The sequence below is a fragment of the Ambystoma mexicanum genome, chromosome 3q, assembly GCF_040938575.1.
Source record: "Ambystoma mexicanum isolate Mex_15411 chromosome 3q, UKY_AmexF1_1, whole genome shotgun sequence".
NCBI classification, from domain to species: Eukaryota; Metazoa; Chordata; class Amphibia; order Caudata; family Ambystomatidae; genus Ambystoma; species Ambystoma mexicanum.
The window spans coordinates 1,266,456,487-1,266,477,214 of NC_090926.1; the positions used below are offsets into that span (position 1 = coordinate 1,266,456,487).

The 20,728-nt window shown below is 50.6% G+C and overlaps 1 protein-coding gene across 4 annotated transcripts in view; it reads left to right on the forward strand.

Annotated features, from left to right (window-relative positions):
- The window catches only part of NACC1 (nucleus accumbens associated 1), a 114,014-nt gene extending 95,783 nt beyond the window's left edge, over positions 1 to 18,231 (forward strand). For 2 of the 4 annotated variants that reach the window (XM_069604305.1, XM_069604304.1), the window contains exons 5-6: positions 6,832 to 6,929; positions 13,829 to 18,231. In XM_069604305.1, coding sequence (XP_069460406.1) covers positions 6,832 to 6,929; positions 13,829 to 14,094 — 364 coding nt within the window. In that variant the 3' untranslated portion in view covers positions 14,095 to 18,231. The remainder of the gene's footprint in view (positions 1 to 6,831; positions 6,930 to 13,828) is intronic. The other 2 variants (XR_011259963.1, XR_011259964.1) reach the window with 2 other exon arrangements.
- Positions 18,232 to 20,728: the final 2,497 nt, after the last annotated feature.

Here is a 20,728-nt window from a genome sequence, read left to right on the forward strand (position 1 = left end):
GCTAAAACACAAGCATGTTGTCTCCTACCCGATTGTTGCAGCAGACACTGGTCGAGATCCTTGCTGGGGATGGATCGAACAGGTGATTGAGGTGCCCTTTGCCTGAGCCGTCAGCCGGCTGCTGTAGGAGAAGGCTTCAAATAAGGTGTTCTGCGTCTTGTGACCTGGACCACCACTAGGGCTCGTTGTGGTCGAGCAGTGGGCAAGGGGAGGTCAGATGCCTGGGGAATGGAGGCCCTGGACAAAGAGGCAAGTTACCTGCAGGTCTAGGGGGCTGCAGAGCCCGGAGGGGCATCCAGGTGGTCTCCTATTAGGGGCATCTGACAATGTTTGGCACGCTGGAGAAACTTGAGAATTATGGTGGGTGCCGGGGGAAAGGTGTAAGCTGTTGTCGGAGGGGAACAGACTCCCTAGTGAGTTCAGGCCCCTTCCTTTCAAAGAAGTGAAGGATGACACTTGCGGTTTGCTTCTGTGGGGAAGAGATCAATTGAGGTGTGCTGATCTCCATGAAGATCTCTCTCGGGACCGCCAAGTGATGTACCTATTTGTGGTTGGAGTGCCCACCGCTGCTTCCACACCAAGTGCCCTGCCGGTAAATACCAAAGCGCAGCCATTTTATTTAGAAGGCTCCTGTACAGTAAATGGTGTTCATTTGGCTGGGAAACCCCTAGGCAGGCCTGCAATGGCTGTTGTGCACATATGGTTCATTTGTGAGGCCAGCCTGCACCCTTAGAAGTGGTTTTGGTCAGTTTAAACTAGTCCTCCGCCCCATGGTCCAACACGCATCCCTTGGCATGAGCCTTGATGATGGATGGATTTTAGCAGCCAGACTGATTAGCTGGCCCCCTCTCCCTTTGTTTGCTGCCATTTTGTGTGATTGCTGGGCTTGCCTTGGCCCAGTCCTTTTGTGTGGGATATTAGGGGAGACCCAACTCCTTTAATTCTGTCTGAGTAAGAGAAGCAAGCTAACTAAGATGTTGACTCTGAAAACCATAGTAGCTGATTTTGAGGCTACATTTTGCCATACTGGTCTCGTCAGTGCTGCGGTTGCTGGACGGCCAGCTAAGGATGGCGGTCCTGCTTCGTGTCCTCATTGCTGGTTGGACCTCCTCTTATGTCTTGGGGCCGTTGTGCAAGCTGTTGTTACCAGGACCTTAATTCTTCGTGCCCGAAGCTGCGGCCTCCTGTAAGGTTGTTGGGACTCAAGCGCACCACCTCATCTGGGTTTCTGTCGCCTCCATTCTTGGACAGTTTGTGCTTGGTCGGTTCCTCTGTCTCCCTGGAGCCACCTGCATCAGTTTTTTGCCTTTTGATGGTGGGTCCCATGCTTGTTTTGGGCACCAGGGTCGTTGGTGGCTCATGGTTCAAGTCACTGGCTGGCCGGACCGACCTACATTCCCTGCAAACGAAGAGCTTTACTTAACGACTTGTGCTGCCTTCCCAGAACTCTACTTCCCTCCAGGCCCTGGGCTGGTGGTCTATTCCTTACACTTGGCCTCAGGGGTCCTTGTGGTCTGTAGTCCAAGATCTATGCAGGTCTTGTCAAACCGCATTTCCCTGTTGACTCTCGTTGGGGAGTAAATCCTGCTGCGCTGCTTGTGCCCTGTGGCAGCGTAGTCGAGGGGGTCTTCTCTGTAGTGTTGGCTGCCGTCTCTGCACTTGTGGAGAGTCTCTCACAGAACTGGCTCTGACTTTGTCGTGCATTCCTTGTGGGAGCTGTGATAACTTGCCTTGACCGTCTCTGGAAGTGAGGTAACTACCAGGACAGTAAGGTTTTTCCTGGGTTCCCACTGGATTCCTGGAGGTTAGACTAGAATTTTAACCTGTGCGCTGGATTTTCTCTTCCCGTGGCAGTAATTGCCTGGCTACATTGTTGCTCCTGCTTGCTTTTTTAATGCGAGGTGGTGCTCCTGATTTTGCCTGTTCTCCACTGGGAGTGTCTCTTCTGGAAGTGTATGGAGTCCGTTTGATGATCACTGTTGTCGTCCGGTGGCGGGGTTCATACACCCGTGTTCCTGCGTGCTCAAGGGACGGCAATACTGGTGATCTGCTGCCATGCTTCCCCTCCCTCTAGTCTATATCGCTCCTTTCACCAGATAGTGAGCTCGCTTGATTGCAGTTGCGGGGCGGGGCAGGGAGGGGGCGCTTTTAGACAGGTGATCTTGTGATAATACCTGTCCAAGATCCTATTTTTTTTAAACGGGGTCGAGATATACATGTCCCTTTTATATAGTGTATACATGTTCAGTCTACCGGTGCCCAGTGCTTTCTTTGGGAGCTGTCCCCTACCTATCTACCAGCCCATCTATACTCCTGGAGGTTTTGGGGGGGGGGGCTGCTTGTTGCTCTGCCATAGGGTCAGATGGTTGCACAGCCCGAACAGTGGGACTCGCATGAGGGTGGGTGGTGATATCCAAATCCAGCTTCTTTCATTCGTGCCGCTCTTACCTGGCCGGCCCTGGCTTCTTGTCGCGCGCTGGCCACCTGAGTGTGACCGTGTCTGCTCGGGTGGAGGCAGCCTGTGAAGTAACTGCACCTTAAATGACCGAGGGGCTGCTCTTGAAGGTATTGCATGCTTGTATACAGGGAAGCGGGTATTACAGCGTAGTGAGTCTGGGTGTAATGTGGTCACACTGTGGCATGGAGGATGTGGGGTCTTAACAGTGCTCTGCTGTGCGCATCTTCGTTTAATAAGGCCCTACTTGGCCGAGATGCCTGGTATAGTATAGACCATTGGTAAAATGATCTTCTGAACGCATAGTTATGGAGAGTTTTCATTTTTCCGCAACCAGTGAAAAGTGTTTGGAAAGTCCCTGCCAGAGGTGTCCAAGCCCTGAGGCATCGAGGTGCTGGTCCCATGGATGGCATGTAGAGCGAGAGGGTTACAGGGTTACTAAGTTACAACACTCTGGTTACCTGGATACAGAGGGGTAGCGAGAGAGCTGCACACAGCGATTCTGGTACATGAGGGCAATGTGAGTAGCGAGGGGGTGGTACAGGAGTCGCAGGGAACGCGCTGCGAGGGCGGAATCTGGTGTCCAGGTATCATTCGGCTATGGTGTCCTGAGAACACAGGAAGGTTTTGAGCTGCTTGCCCCCCCCATGTGGCGGTTCTGCCTGGTTTGGTGGGAGATTGTGCTGCACGTCTTCAGCGAGGAGCTGGAGATGCGCAACTCCCTTATCCCCGCCCTGTTTTCTGCCTGTGCAACCCATTGCCTTATTTTAGGTTTAAAACCGTGGTGACTGTTTAAATGATGCTGGCTTGTTCTTAGCGATGGAGAGCTCAGTACATGTGGTCTCTTGACGGGGCTTGGTCTACTGGCACGCCATGCAGCAACAGCCTGGTGGTATCTAAACTATTCCAGCCTCCATGATTTAAATTATATAGAACTGTGTATCCTCAATGCATTGGTAGTTTTTTTTATAAATAAAAAGCTATAACCTTACCCCAACCATCTGATGACATTTTATTGGGTTATCTGGGATGACCTACAGTTGTCAGAACCTTTGTGTATCACTGTCTGGGGTTCACTGACAACAAGTTGCTAGGATTGGGTCCAGCTACTACCTTTTTTATTCTCTGCCTGGCCCTCCCCAGAGGAACAGAGCGTGCGCCAGGGGCTGGGGGTGGAGTCTGAGGCTTCAAAGGAAGCGCTAACCTCTCAAAATGGATTTCGCAGGCTGGAGTATTTTGATCTTGGGCATATGAACCGTGGGGTGGGGGGGGGGCAGAGTAATCTAGAGTAGCCCAGAAGAGGAATTGCGCCCAGAGGAAGGGCGCCATCATCCTGGGAATACTTAGGCTGCATTGCCCTCAACTGCACTCCTGCAGGCATGGCCCTCTGGGAGCGGACATCGGAAGTATGCAGAAACTCTTGTGTGGTGAAATGAATATACTAGGCGTGGCGGGAAGTCTCCATATCCCATTTAGCTGAATCCTCTTTGCACTCCAGGAGGATGCTTTCTCTGCAACTTTATTGGGTTCTAGTGTGCCCAAGTCCCCTGCCATTGGGGTGGTGATAGCTTTCCAAGGAGGAGCCAAGCGCTCCCTTCCGCCATTTCAGAGGACCAGTTGAAATGACCTGCTGCTGGACAAGTGCTGCTGCTGCTGCTGCTGCTGCTGCTGCTGCTGCGAGTTGGCACCCAGGACTCTGCTTATTGGAAGGGACACCCCTACAGCCCTGGAAGTGCTCTCTTGCAACCTTCTTAGCTAGGAGGGCTGAATGAAGCAGTCTCTGGCACGCCCTACACCTTCGACTCTTGAGCAAACTGCTGCAAGGACCCACCAGAGTTGTTGCACTTTGACCCACTGCAAGCCTTTTCTAGCCTGTTTGGCACCTATATTCACTCCACTGTTTCGGCATGAGACCCGTCAAGCCTTCTTGGGTCACTGGATCAACACCCCTTCTTCTGGTCTCACGCCTTTGCCGATGTTGAGCCCGTTTGATGCCGGAGCAAAGCCTTCACTTTCCCCACACCCAAGAGCCACAGGTCTTCCAGCTCCAGCGACTCGGCCCCGCCTGGCTGTTTCCCGGCTTCTTCGGCGCGTTGTTGGTGCCGCTCCCGACAGCACACTGCAATTCGTTCAGGCTTAAAATAAAAGGTATACCACTGTGCCCTTGGCCTGGCTGAAGGGCCCTAGTAACGATAACCCACTCATAACTTTTTTTTTTCTTTTTTTTTTTAAAGAAACTTTCATTTTAACTTTGCTATAAAGACCATTGGCAACATACCGCGGTCTTCATACGCAGAAGGCCACTTTGGCCTTTAGTCACATATTCTGTTTAGTCCTTTACAGGGATGGGTTATTGGTATTTTTAGCTGATTAAAGAGACTATTTTGGGTATATAACTTTGGTTGGACATTTCATTTTAGCACCCTAGTCCTATTGTTTTAGCATGCCATCCGCTCACGCCACTTTAAAGAGGCAAAGGGCGTGTACTGTATACCTTGGGCTTTAGTAGTGTGTGGCCGAGTGTACATATAGAAACCACTTCTCGGCCCTGTACTACTGCAGCGCAGTAGTCCTCCTCTCACTGTTGCAGACCACCGCTCTTCATCTCTGTTAGTTTGAGTTCAATTAAAGGTTTGCCATGTCATTCTAGAAGAAAATTTCCAAAACTCCATCTTTCTTTATTTAATTGGACTCCCTGAAAAGTAATACGATTCCACTGAGCCTAAGACCACCTGCAGTCTTAATCGGATGGCAGTAAGCGGGCAGCCACTGGTGAATGCCATCTGCATCTGCTACGAATACTAATGTCTCGTTCCAGTGCTGTACATCAAACCTGGGAGGTTTTCTATATCCTACTGGAACATGCCCTTTGCTTCCTTCCAGCAGGGTTGTGCGCTACAGGAGAACCCATTCCACAGGGGGAGGGAAGGCTACAGGCTGCTGTGACCCTCACTGAACCCATTCCACAGGGGTAGGGAAGGCTACAGGCTGCTGGGACCCTCACTGAACCCATTCCACAGGGGAGGGAAGGCTACAGGCTGCTGTGACCCTCACTGAACCCATTCCACAGGGGGAGGGAAGGCTACAGGCTGCTGTGACCCTCACTGAACCCATTCCACGGGGGAGGGAAGGCTACAGGCTGCTGTGACCCTCATTGAACCCATTCCACAGCCTGCTGTGACCCTCACTGAACCCATTCCACAGGGAGAGGGAAGGCTACAGGCTGCTGTGACCCTCACTGAACTCATTCCGCAGGGGGAGGGAAGGCTACAGGCTGCTATGACCCTCACTGAACTCATTCCACAGGGGTAGGGAAGGCTACAGGCTGCTGTGACCCTCACTGAACCCATTCCACAGGGGGAGGGTAGGCTACAGGCTGCTGTGACCCTCACTGAACCCATTCCACAGGGGGAGGGAAGGCTACAGACTGCTGTGACCCTCACTGTACCCATTCCACAGGGGGAGGGAAGGCTACAGGCTGCTGTGACCCTCACTGAACCCATTCCCCAGGGGGAGGGAAGGCTACAGGCTGCTGTGACCCTCACTGAACCCATTCCCCAGCGGTGTGGGCTACAGGCTACTGTGACCCTCACTGAACCCATTCCCCAGGGGGAGGGAAGGCTACAGGCTGCTGTGACCCTCACTGAACCCATTCCCCAGGGGGAGGGAAGGCTACAGGCTGCTGTGACCCTCACTGAACCCATTCCGCAGGGGGAGGCTACAGGCTGCTGTGACCCTCACTGAACCCATTCCCCAGGGGGAGGGAAGGCTACAGGCTGCTGTGACCCTCACTGAACCCATTCCACAGGGGGAGGGAAGGCTACAGGCTGCTGTGACCCTCACTGAACCCATTCCCCAGGGGGAGGGAAGGATACAGGCTGCTGTGACCCTCCCTGAACCCATTCCCCAGCGGTGTGGGCTACAGGCTACTGTGACCCTCACTGAACCCATTCCCCAGGGGGAGGGAAGGCTACAGGCTGCTGTGACCCTCACTGAACCATTCCACAGGGGGGAAGGCTACAGGCTGCTGTGACCCTCAAGGAACCCATTCCCTAGGGGTGTGGGCTACAGGCTACTGTGACCCTCACTGAACCCATTCCCCAGTGGTGTGGGCTACAGGCTGCTGTGACCCTCACTGAACCCATTCCCCAGCGGTGTGGGCTACAGGCTACTGTGACCCTCACTGAACCCATTTCCCCAGGGGTGTGGGCTACAGGCTGCTGTGACCCTCCCAGGACCCATTCCCCAGGGGTGTGGGCTACAGGCTACCGTGTCCCTCACCGAACCCGTTCCACAGGGGTGTGGGTCTGCATGGGTGCAGTCATTGCAAGATATTTTAAAGGGCTCTTATTTTTTTTTTCCTTCCGCTTTTTTAGGAACACTCTAGCGAACAGTTGTGGGACTGGGATCCGCTCCTCCACGAATGACCCCAGCCGGAAGCCGCTGGACAGCCGTGTCTTACATGCTGTGAAGTGTAAGTATTGAGACGTGGGGGGCGTGGGGTGTCTGGCCTATAGGGTCTTTGTGATCCTTTCATCATCCAGTAATGCATTAAATCCTAGGGGATTTTTGGCTTAATAGGGATTGATGGATCACCCAACTGCAGTCATGTCCATTGTGCCTCCTTCCTCCCCCACAACACGCAATTTCCTGGCATGAGACCTCCCGCAGAACCCGAATTCCCTGTTCCTTTGGCCTTGTACATTTAAGGTCTGACGCTGTGCCTTTCTCTCATTAAATACTTCTGCCAAGCTTGAGTGTGCCCTGCTTCTTTACTTTAGATTATTTATAATGCGCTTCCAAAGTGACCCAGAGGCATATGGGCGCTGATAAAGCAGGAAAGCAGACAGGTGTGAGAAGATAAAACGGGGAATGCCTAGCCCAGGAAATTATCTCAAAAGATACGTTTTGAGCTGTTTCTTAAAACACTCCAGAGAGTCCCAGAGTCCATCCTCTCCAGTCCCTTCCTCATGTTCAATTGCACTTGCTACAGTTTCTCCTCTGGGCTGTCCACCTCTTACAAGTACTTATGCTAGGCGATGGCCCTCAACCTCCTCTCAGTGCTCGGGAGTCTGATCTCCTGAAGTCTGGCCGCATCCATGTCTGACCTCCGATGTGGGACCGGAGCAGCGTCTGGATCAGACCAGGCTGAAACAGACGCTGCTACAGCCTTAAGTGGGGACACTTGTACACAGCCCTGTCCCACGGGCATCTACAGGGTGAATGTCCATATCTCATTGTGGCTCTCATTTTATTCTAGGTCGGAATGCAGTAAGCTCTGTGGTCTGATTTTAGTTTTTTAAACCCCAGATAACAGTATTAGGGGAACCCCTTGACAACCTGTGCAATACACAGGCTATTCAAGTTTGCCCTGCGGTAAATATGGACCTGAAAGAAGTGGCCGCCAGGTCATGTAGTATCAAGGAGGAGGCAGATGCACGGGCACATTAAATGAATATTGATTTATTGTAGAACTACAACTCTTGGTGAGGAATGTTATACGGGAAGCGAGCTCTGCCTCGCCTCTTCAGCTCTCCCTTCAACTGTCTTTCCTTGCACTGTCCCTCCTTCACTCTTCCACACTGTCATCAGGTTCCAAGACAGGGTTTGCCAGGTCCCATGCCACACATCCCCTTTCTTTCACAGCAAGTCTCCTTCCACCCTTTTGAGTGTACTCCTTCAAATAACTCGGTCTTCGGTAGCTTCTTCCAAACAGCGAAGTAGAAGAAGGCAGATCTACTGTACTAGAAAAGGAATCGCCACCATAGAAAGCTCCTTCCTTTTCTCTCTTCAGATCTTGCTCTCATAACTCTCTCCAGGTTCCACACTCTTCAATCTTTTGTCTTTACAGCATATTTGAACACCTCTACAACCTCAATGGGTTTCGACCATCAACATCCATCACCCCTCAACACTGATGGGGCTTTGATCCTGACCCAACCTTCTACCCTCACTGGGGAATGCTTCACAAATCTCCTGTTATCATACAAGAGTTTGTTCATCATTTTTTTTACACATGTTTCCTTCCACTCCTTCCCAACTTACACCCACACCAGCCCGCTCACCCATCCATCCCGGAAAAAGCTTTGGAATACCCTTTCTTACTCTGCTAGGTACAAATGATGACTCATGTGGTACTCTGTGTTGTGAACCTGTGTGCAATCATTGGCTTTCTTACCACACTCTTCCAATCTCTCCCATTAGACCATGCCTACCTGATGGCTTCTTTTGGTTATCCTGTTATACCTTTCCACAATTCCATTGGTCTGTGGGTGGTATATGGCACTGGTTCTGTGTAAGATGGCCCTCCCCTCACAATACTTCTCCATCTCTCTCACGGGTAATGTGCCGCAATTTAAGTCAAGAATCTCCCCTTCACGTCACACAAATCGTCTAAGAACTTGGGCATCCTTTTGGTAGTCGCATGTGTTGTCGTCACTTCTGCCCATCTCGTCAAAACATCCACTACAACCACACAATACGTCTGACATCCTTCACTACATACTGGACACATCAATAGCTATTTTCTCCCAGGGATGTCTGAGAGAGCCATGGGACACTTAACTCACTCTCACTCTCTTTAGCACTATTTGTGCAAAGGATACATTCTCTGACAATTCTCTCTATCTGATTGTCACATGCCGGCCACCAGTAGTTCCTTCAGTCGCACAATCTTTTCTCGAAGTTCCTCAGCTGGAACCAACTTGTCTCCTAACAATGCCACCTAAATCGCATAGTTCTTCCTTGATATTCCAAAACCCTTCCACACCTGCCTTCTGCGCAGCTTCTTTGTCTAGTTTTCCTTCTATCAATTCATTACCAACAATGTTCAACGTGACATCTCTTTCACTGGCCTCCAGCCGCTCCTGCTTTGATATTGAAGGTTCCACGATTTCGCAAATGTTATCCTGTTCTTCCCCTTCATCCTCTTGTTCTTCCTTAGTGGCCGTTCGTGATGAACAGTCTGCAGCAATCATTTCTTACTCCTGGGGATATACAGGACCGTAAAATCGAATTCCTGCTATCTGGACACACACCTGCTTATCCTTCCTGATACCTTGTCCAAACCTTTCGTGGAGAACACCTCAACCAACGGCTTGTGATCGGTGTGCATTTCAAAAGTGGTACCCCCTATGGAGCTTCTAAATGTGTGCATAGCCCATCTAATAGCTAGAGCTTCCTTTTAAATTGTTGCATAAACCTTCTCCGAACCTTTATACAGCCGGTAGGCAAAAGTTATTACAAATTCTTTCCCTTCTTTGACTTGTGTGAGAACAGCACCTAGTCCCACATTGCTTGCATCCGTGGTAATTATTGTATGTCAAACTCTTTGTTAGTTCTGTAATGGCATAGCTGTTGCTAAAGCGGTTCCATGTCACCCTTTATGTATTTAAACTCCTTTTCACATTGGTTATTCCGCGTACATTTCCCATTTGTCTTTAACATACTCCTTAGAGGATTTGCTGATCATACAAGTGCCCTAACAAATTTGGAATAATATTCTGCTATCCCTAAAAATTTTCTAACCTGCTCTTTACTATTTGTGTTCTATTGTGTCAATCAAATATTTCTTTGGAGAGATCGCCCCCACCTCCCCCTTCCGAAATTACATGACCCAAGTATTTTATTTCCTTCCTGTTCATTTTCGACTTTTCTTTTCTGAGGGTCGTATCAACATAATTTAGTCTCCTGAGGATTCGAGTTTTTTTTTTTTTTTTTTTTTTTTTGGGTAATGCTCTTGTCTTCAGCATATACCAACAGTTCGTCTTGAGAAAAAAAAAATAACCCTCTTCTCCTTCAAATAATCTGTACATGATCTTTTGAAAAACTGACGCTGAGAGAAGAAAAAACAGCATTCTTTTATATTGAAACAGCCCCTCTGGTGTTATGAACGCCGTTAGATGTCTTGATGCCTATGTAGTTTGATCTGATGATGCGCTGCAGTGAGATCAAGTGTTGAAAGCAGTCACTGGTCCCATCGTTGATTTCGGTTCATGTATGTTGGGCAGTGGGTGTCTTTCTGGAATAACACATTTTTTGAGTTGCCTGCGGTCTACACAAAATGTGAACTTCCCCATGCTTTTCGTTGCCACTACTAGTGGTGACACCCATTCAGATGCATCAGTGCTCTCTATAATTCCTTGCTCCTCTAGCTTCTGCAGTTATTTCTTCACTTCATCTCTCATTGACAAAGGGACATTCCTGAGCTTCTGGGCAACTGATTTACTGCCTCCTCTCAGCACTATGCGATGTGTGAAACCCCTCAAACAACCCATCTCATCTCTGAATACTTCCTCCGGTATCTTTATTTACACCTTGGTCCGTGAAAACTGATGCTTCAGTATCTGGGTCTAGCCTCAATTTTAAGTGGTTCTGATGGCGTCAAACTCAGGAGAGGGGAGGCTCCTTTCTTGATAGATACATGTATCCTTCTGCTGCTCTTCTTTTGAAGTTGAGGGTCGTCTTAAACCACCCAATCAGATCAATGTTCACCCCCTGTAGGCTCTCGGATTAATAAGCACCTCTTGTAGATACTTGGGTCCAATTTCTCTCCACACAGCTTCAGGAATGAGCGTATACTAGGCTCCAGAGTCAGCCATCATCCCTATTGGGGTACAATTTACACGTACAACTGCCTTGGGACAGTTAGCTTCTCCTTCCTCATTGCCCACTGTATGTATGCACCCTTTCTCCATCATCGATCTAGTTTGTGCTTGCATTCTTATTTCTGCAGCATTTGGCTAGATGTCCCTTTCCATTGCAAATTCTGACTATTATCCTAAGTGCATGACCGGTTGGATTGTTATCCCAATGAGGGGCTATTACACCTGCAGCATGTTCTTCCTCTTCGTCTCCCCCTTCCTTGCTGGAAATCCTTGGCTGAACGTCTTCTGATTTCTCTATTTACTCCCTCTATTGTCACTGGTCCATCTCCTTCTTACATTGTGACCCTCCATTTCAGCAATCGATTCATTTCTGATGTTGAGGTGTGCCCATTGGGAAGTTTGTTACAGATATCTTTTACTCTTCCATCTAGTGCCCTTAAACATTTCGCTCTGTGTTCACCTTTTTTTTGCAATGCGTAAAACAGCCTGAAGTGGTGGATCGTCTTCTGCCCCTTCCCTTTCTCTTACTTTACTGCTACTGCACCCCTAACATAAATTGATCGGAGTCTCCCGTCCATTTGTTGGTTAAAATGACATCATCTTGCTCGTTTTCTTCAAGCTGTGATGGATTGTTCTACATTCTCACCCTTTTCTTTTATGCGTTTTCCAAACGTATGCCATAGTGCTTATGGTTTCTTTTCTTATGGCTTTGACACTTGCGATGCTGCTTTTTCATATTCATTTGTCTTGGCTCTCTTCTTTTCTTGTCCTGCTGGCCCTAAACAATGTAGAAATAGTGATTATTTTTATTTTCTTTCTACGCTCTAGTTCCTTGTAGCCATCTTTTCCATGCTATGCTAGGTTTACCCGTAGTAGAAACATTTTGCCATATTTCCTGCCGCCCTGGTGATTGCTGCTTATTAAGAAAAACACCATGTATTTTAGTTTAGTTTTTTTATTACTGAGACGAGTGGGATTGATTGTTGTGGAGGAAGTGCCTGACTTTCTGCAATGGGTGCCTTGCGCGTGACGTCATGCGCATAGTGTTTGTGGGTCCTTGTCTCTAAAGGGGCCCAACAGCACCCCTTTCCACTTCTTTCAATTTATTTTTATAATGTTATGCATGTTGGAGCACGCTCTCGCCTGTGGTTGGGCCTCAGTTGAGTTGCTGATGCAAAGCTCGCTGCTCTTCTAGGGTGAGTTCGTTCGTACTCGTTGCCACTTCTGCGGTATCGAGGAGGAGACGGATACACGGGCACATTCAATGGCTACTGAATTATTGTAGAACTACAACTCTTGGTGAGAAGTGTCATACGGGAAGCAAGCTCTGCCTTGCCGCTTTAGCTCTCCCTTCAACCGTCTCCTCTTTCTACGCACCTCAGACCGTCCCTCCTTCCACACCGCGTCATCAGGTTGCATGCCACCGTTCCCTTAGTGACTTGCAGTGCTATTAGTATTGCAGTACTGGCTATGCTAATGCCACACTACCAGGTGCACTGAAGCTCCCTTAAATGCCTGGCCAGAGACCGCACTCCCAACACTGCGTTCACCAATATGTGTTCATGGCGATGTGTGATTAGGCGTGCCCTATTTCACTGCGTCAAGTTGTTCATTATTTGGAAGACTGTAGACATCAAACATGATACCTAGACTCTTATGAGGAGGCTATGTAGTTTGACAAGCCCCAGTTGTTGCACTGTAACTTGTTTGGCTGCAATTGACATCAACAGTGCAGGTAGGCGACTGACACCTGTTCTGTCAATTTCCACCCACTCCAAACCCAAAAGCCTGCTACATCTACCCAGAGAATGCACTTAATTGGTCTCTGATTTTTAACCATTACAGCCATCTGCATGTCTGAGCTCCTCAATGGCACTCTTGCTAGGCTTTTGGCCACCTTTTGACTTTACACCACCTGTGACCAGGATGATCGTGTCTGTGCACCTTAGTGAGTGCCCTCTTAACATGTCTTCCTGCTTCACTCTGCCTGTTGCGCTCCACCTCACTGGAACTTTGTTGCCCACCCAGAGCACCTGCACCAGGCCGCTAGACTGCCCTGCAGCCTCTTGTGCCACTGCGCAACCAGCCCAATGCTTTAATTTGTAAAAAATAAAAAGTGCCAGGAGCCTAATATTTTCTAGCACTCCCGTGCCATTGTATGCGGCAGTTCACCACCCATAGCTGCTCCCCACAGTGTCGACGTATTTGTGGTTACACTACAGCTCACTCCTGCTCCAATGTGCTGGTTGGACGCACTGACTATCACCACTTCATAATTAAAGCGAGTTTGAGATAACAAGTGCCGGGTCTCAAAAAGTAAGTGCTTGGGCTGAGACCTGACAAACACCACTCCACGACCACCCCCGCACCCCAAATTAAGCACTGCACCAGACATTTAACAGTGTAGTCTCCTCACTAACTTAATGTATCCCTTAAAACTCTGAAGGCCCCCTCCCATGTGGAGTGAACTGCTTCCCAGAAATGGCAAGAAGCTGACGTCCGGCGAACTGGCAGAGGGCGGATTTATAGGAAGGTATCTAAACGGTTTCCTTGTCATAAGGCGTGCACGGGCAGGGGGATTGTTGCTGGCTATTAGATGGGAGTGAAATGTAGGCAGGAGTTGGGACCAACACCACCACATCATTATGGCTCGAGCGACATCCTAGTCCAGGCGCACAACGCCTTCATGCAAGAACACTGGGGTTGGGGGGGTTGGTGGCAACATGACCTTGACATGTCCTAACTTGTGCTTTGTTCCTCTCCCCAGTCTACTGCCAGAACTTTGCACCCAACTTCAAGGAGAGCGAGATGAACGCAATTGCTGCCGACATGTGTACCAATGCGCGGCGCGTGGTGCGCAAGAGCTGGATCCCCAAGCTCAAGCTACTGATGGCAGAGGGCGACACCTACACAAGCTTCATCAATGACACAGGCAAGCTGGAGCCAGACCTCATGGGTGTGGAGCACAGCTTCGACGCCGCCGGCTCTGAGGTGGACACTGCGGCCGCCAATGCCGCCGAAGCCCTGCAGTGAAGTGCAAACCCACAGACTCCAATTGCTTCCTCCCACCCCTTCTGCCATTGCCGCACTACTCCACTCCCCCCCCCCCCCCCCCCCTCACCTTTACTCTGCCTGAGCTGTGCACCGTCCCTTTAAAATTTGACAGAAACCTGAGCTGTGCATTCCAAGCGGCAGAGGCGTGCCGGAAGCTGATTGGTGGAGAGGGGACCCCCTCTGGAAGTCTCTTTGCTGCTCATGCCCCTTCATTCCGTGGAAGGCTTGTACTTTGGGATTCGCAGACGTCTGATGGAGTGTGGAACTTGTCTTTTTTTTTTTTTTTTTAAAGAGTTAAAAAAAGCTAACCACACACACATTTGCGGCTGGGGTTAAAAAAAAGAAAATGACCCCATGAAGGGGGCTAAAAAGCACCAGAGTGAACGAACGAGTCCGAAAGGGAAAATGTGAAAATGTTAATGCGTGCGTCTTTTAAAAATTCTTCCGGAAAAGACTTGTCTGCCTTCAAAAAACGTAAGCAATGGAACTTCTTCTCCCAGAGCTCTGGGTGATAGCTTTTATTTTTGTACCAGGTTTGTTTTGGAAGCGGGGGTAGGGAGTGGGTAGGGTTATCAGAAGGAGCTTAGTTATTTTTGGGGGTGGGGGGTGGGGGGAGTTACTGAGTGGGGTGAGCGTTTCCTTGCTTTACACTGAATTTTAGGATGTGTTCGCGTTTGTGTAGTTATGACTGAAGTTAGGTTGCGGGGCTCTGGTTTTTCTAGGGCTTTCCTGAATGGTTTTTACTTTTTTAAATGTTATTTTAATTCTTACTAGCACCAAAGTTTTTATTTGGCTAACGATTTGCACACTTGGTAAATTCTTTCACTACGACCCTTCAATGCATTCTTTCTTTGGTTGCGCCCGCTGTCCCCCACACGCGTCATATACACACTGGGTGAACCAATGCCGCTAGGCCGGGGGTTTTGTGTGGTCTTTTAGACAGACCTGACACAGTACCCAGGGTATGTATTACGGTGCAGCCCGCCAAGGCGCTTCAGAGAAGGGACATTACTTTTGGAGAGTAAGAAATACTAGGAACTAAGATCCAGAAGGCCATGGAAAGAAGACTTTCTATACATTCCCCGAGAGTGCTTCCCTAAACGCCTTGTTCCTTCCCTTGCGCCATCCGTCGTTGCGGGGAGGGGGTGAATCCTGGGGTACATGGCAGAAGTCTAAGCACGTGCACAGCTCCTCCCACATTCATAACCCTGCAACAGTCTCTGGCTGGACCCGGAATTCTAAAGGTTCTGATGTTAAATGTTCCAGGAGCACCAAAGGAGGGAATTATTTTTCTATGACCAGTTGGGCTTGCACCATTCCAGAATCCTTGTCTCCAGGGTGCCATCTTGGCTAGCTTACTCGTTTTTGTCAGAAAAAGCGAGTTTGTGTCTCTCCCATGTTTTATTTTTTCCATTGCTCAATATGTCTTTATTAGTTTTACTGTCTAACTTTTTTTTAATTCCATCTTGTCACTACTTCTGTAAATCTAGTGCTACTACACTATTAATGGTGCCAGGAGAACCGCTGTGCTCAAGTGTTGTGTGCAGTGTGTTGTCCGGCATGTTGGGAGGCAAAATGATGATGGCTGGTCTTCTGAGCCTGACTCCCCAGACTATTCCAGTCTTGACACTTATAGGAGCAGGACCACAAGGGATTCCAAAAGTACGTGTTCTAGTCCTCAAAGGGGGTCGCTGCTGAACAACCCAGGGGGCTACTGAGCAATAATCGATTGTAAACCCCCTCCCCCGAGAACCTTCAGACGATGATGTCCCCTGAAGTGTGGCAGGGGCGAGGGTTTGCAACAGACTTTGAGAAACTGGGCCTCTCGCTCCGCGCTGCTTAGCGGACAGGGAGATGCTCCTCGCCCTAAGCCTGCTTCCTGACAAACCCCGCTGCTGGTCGGTTCTGGGGTAGTGGCACTCCACTTGTTGCTGTAGCTCCGGTATGGCTAACATATCCCTTTTTCTGGCCACGGGAGAGCCCAGCTACAAGGCATACATTGCACACAACTAGAGCAACTATAGGCGACCACCCTGCTGAGGGTTGCGGTATGTTGCAAGAAGATGGCAGTAGACTGTTGCCCTTTCAAGCTTTTGCATTAGCGCCTGCAGGCATGCGCAGCACAGCCCCTGAAGTGGTAAAGAAGGGCCCGTGCGGGCAGCTCCTCCTCCATGCAATGCTGGCGAGCGCCCCTCGGGGATGCCCCTGCAATGCTGGCGTGCGCCCCTCTGGGATGCCCCTGCAATGCTGGCATGCATCCCTCAGGGGTGAGGGAGACGCCACCGTGGGATTCATAATGCTTACCCGCACCCCAAGACTGTACGGAATCCCTATGCTTACGCTGGTGGTCTTCGGCTCTGCTGCAGTTTGCCACTCAAGCCCACCAAGCCATGGCACTATTTAGAGGTGCAGGTGCTCTTTTAGCTTGAGTTCCAGACCAGTGGTGTCCGGATAGCCAGTGTGCTGAACTAGACTGGCCAGCTCTGGGCCACTGGAAGGCTGCCACACGTACCAAAACTCTGCAGTAAATGGGGTTGCACTTCCTTCAGCCACTGGTGCAAGGACTGATCCCCAGGTCTGGAAAGCATCTCTGGAGGGCTGCTCGAGGAAAGAAAGGCTTGGACTGTCCATAGGGTCGCCACAGCTGTGAGATCTGCTGTGAGGTCCGGGTCGATTCTGTCTGGATTAGTTACTTGCCTGCACCAGTAGTGCTGCAGTCCTAGACTCCAGTCCCAGTTCAGTGGCACTGCTGTGCCGTGTACGAGCTCGGGGACTCCTTCAGGTGTACTCCAGTTCCAGGTCAGTGGCACTGCTCTGCTGTATGCAGTCTACAAGCTCAGTGACTCCAGACGCCAGTCCCAGATCGGTGGTACTGCTGTGTGCAGTGTACGGGATGGGTGGCTGTGCGGTGTAGAAGCTCAGGGACTCCATACTCCAGTCCCAGGTCAGTGGCACTGCTCTGCTGTATGCAGTCTACAAGCTCAGTGACTCCAGTCCCAGGTCAGTAGCACTGCTCTGCTGTATGCAGTCTACAAGCTCAGTGACTCCAGTCCCAGGTCAGTAGCACTGCTCTGCTGTGTGCAGTGTACGAGATGGGTGGCTGTGCGGTGTAGAAGCTCGGACTCCATACTCCAGTCCCAGGTCAGTGGCACTGCTCTGCTGTATGCAGTCTACAAGCTCAGTGACTCCAGTCCCAGGTCAGTAGCACTGCTCTGCTGTGTGCAGGCTAAAAGCTCAGTGACTCCAGTCCCAGGTCAGTGGCACTGCTCTGCTGTATGCAGTGTACGAGATGGGTGGCTGTGCGGTATAGAAGCTCGGACTCCATACTCCAGTCCCAGGTCAGTGGCACTGCTCCGCTGTATGCAGTCTACAAGCTGTGACTCCAGTCCCAGGTCAGTGGCACTGCTCTGCTGTATGCAGTGTACGAGATGGGTGGCTGTGCGGTGTAGAAGCTCAGGGACTCCATACTCCAGTCCCAGGTCAGTGGCACTGCTGTGCTGTGTGCAAGCTCAGGGACTCCTTCAGATGGACTCAGTCCCAGGTCAGTGGCTCTGCTTTCTGTATGCAGTGTGCAAGATGGCTGGCTGGCTTGTGTGCAGTGTAGAAGCTCAGGGACTTGCAGGTGTACTAGTGGAGAGAGCAGCCTTGGGTGGTGCAAGTCCGACTATCTGTATAGGAATGCTAAATGGAGCAATACGTATTTTATTTGTATTTCCAATTTGAAAAGGAAATGGTGTTTGGGTTTAATTAAGGTTATGAATGTGGGTAGACTTCCCTTGCTTGTCGCAGGCAAATCGATTCCCCTCTTGTGTCCTTGTTTCTTTCGCCTCCGTTTGCCTCTTGTACCGCCTCCTTTGTTTGCTATTCTCATGTTGCAGTCGCACAGGTCACCAGCTCTCAACCCCCACTCATTCCATACCGCCATCACCTGGGTGAAATCATTCCCCCTGTTTTGTTGAGTGCTTAAAATGGTTTTGCAGTTTATTTTCGTCTTTTACTCCTGTTTGCTAAGACAACACTGTTTTATATTGTATGACAAACATGTTTGTGCCTCTTTCAGATGAATTTGCCTTTGTTTGCCCCTGATTAAAAGAAACAGCAACTTTTCCCCCCTCATTGTTGTCACGGCTGCATCCCCACTTGTGGGGGAGGGGCGTAAGAGGGAGGTTCTTTTGCAAATGAAGTCTGTTTTCCAAGTATAGCTTGTGCCTTTTAATTACGCGAACCCCCTTCCATGGTAGTGTTTTTCCTGCCCCAGAAAGCTGCCCTTGGTCTTCTTTCCTATACCTGTTCACTTGGCATTGCCCCCAGCTCTGACCTGTACACTCGTGGCCCTGACCAGAGGTTTGCCCTGTAAGCAGGGTTTGACCCGGAGCCTGCCGACACCTCTGTTGCGTGCCCTGGCCAGCAGTTGTCCCAGGGAAAGCTGGCCTTGTGCTCCAGCATACTAGCGCAGCCATCCCTAGTTTCCAGCCTGCCCCCTATTGCAGCATGGTGGTTGCAGCTGTACACTAGAGGACGCTGCTTGATTCCATTCATGGAGCCTGTGGGTGGTTTTTATTGTTTGCACCACCTGAGCGTTTGTTTGCTTGCATCATGCTGCTGCTTCACCGCTCCTCCCATCCTGCATTGCCTGTGCGCCTACCCTCTGCCATGTCCCCTTGCCTGCTCTGGTCTCTATCGGAGATGCCACCTGTTCCGCAGGGCCAGAGCAGGTATCTGGTTTGCCTTGTTCCGTCTACGTAAATGTCAGTAGGTTCACAATTTTAAAACAGTTTTTTTTGGCTATGCGCTGTGTTGGTGGTTTTGTTCACTAATGAGAAAACGGGGGTGGTACAGGCTTGAGATTGGATTAACGCTGTACCCAGAACAGAAGCTGAGATCTGAAGCTGGAGGGTAAGAAGCCCAGGGGTGATGCTGGAGGGGGCTGTAACCCGATTCTGGGGCCTAGAGGCGCGACTGTAACCCGATTCTGGGGCCTAGAGGCGCGACTGTAACCCGATTCTGGGGCCTAGAGGCGCGACTCTAGAGGCGCGACTGTAACCCGATCCTGGGGCCTAGAGGCGCGACTGTAACCCGATCCTGGGGCCTAGAGGCGCGACTGTAACCCGATTCTGGGGCCTAGAGGCGCGACTCTAGAGGCGCGACTGTAACCCGATCCTGGGGCCTAGAGGCGCGACTGTAACCCGACCCGGGGGCCTAGAGGCGCGACTGTAACCCGACCCGGGGGCCTAGAGGCGCGACTGTAACCCGACCCTGGGGCCTAGAGGCGCGACTGTAACCCGACCCTGGGGCCTAGAGGCGCGACTCTAGAGGCGCGACTGTAACCCGACCCTGGGGCCTAGAGGCGCGACTGTAACCCGACCCTGGGGCCTAGAGGCGCGACTGTAACCTGATCCTGGGGCCTAGAGGCGCGACTGTATCCCGATCCTGGGGCCTAGAGGCGTGACTGTAACCCGACCCTGGGGCCTAGAGGCGTGACTGTAACCCGACCCTGGGGCCTAGAGGCGCGACTGTAACCCGATCCTGGGGCCTAGAGGCGCGACTGTAACCCGATCCTGGGGCCTAGAGGCGCGACTGTAACCCGATCCTGGGGCCTAGAGGCGCGACTGTAACCCGACCCGGGGGCCTAGAGGCGCGACTGTAACCCGATCCTGGGGCCTAGAGGCGCGACTGTAACCCGACCCGGGGGCCTAGAGGCAATACTGTAATTGGAGGTTATAATTCAAGGGACGTGGGAGAAGGTTGTATGTATATACACATTGTTTGTTTTGCCACATGGTCCTGTTGATTAGTCCCCCTTTTGTGATCTGTTGCCTTTTTGAATGCATGGACAGGCGACTGCGTGCTTGGGTTGGTATTTTTTGGCTATCATTGAGCACTTGTCTGTCTGGTCTTGGTACCCCTCCTGAAGCCTTACAAGCTGTATGAAAGGCAGCACCAGCGTGTGCACGCTTCAGCTTCCTGGAGACCTGGTCTAGCAGCTCCTTTTGGTTCCCACGTTCTTCCAAGGAGGGCAGGCCAGCTTCCCCCATCTGTGTGCTGTTGCCTTTTGCTTCATGGAGGTTGCTCGTGGGTTTGGCATGGGGTGGGCACCCTTCAATAACCGTATGTTTGTAATGTGCAGTGAGCGTTGTTCCGGTGAAAGAAGCAATGGTTGCTCAATGCACTTTATTTTAGGTCGTGGAACAGCCATTGGTTTAGGGTTTCCTGTCCACAATGCTTCTAGAAATGGTGGCCTTTTCTCTCCCAACTAAAGAGTTGGGAGTAAGATAGTTTGTGTTAAGTGCAGCCCCTACCAGATCCCGCCAAAGTAGCCCGTCAGTTGAGTAGGATGGTTTGAGCCCGGGTCGATGTACCCTCTGAGAATTGCTGGAGATTTGATGACTGTGTCTTACTTTTGGAACGCTAGAGTCCTCAAGGGCTTTTTTAGAAGTGGGTCAGAGGTTTGGGGGGATTGAATGTTCCCCTTTTTGAGAGGGCCCAAAAGAGCTCTAAGGGAGATTTTTCTTTCCTGTTGTGCCACAATGAGCACCCTCGCAGCAACAAGCAAAGATAGTTAGGTTTGCAATAAAGCGCTATGTTTACAGTAGTTGTCACCAAATAGCATTGT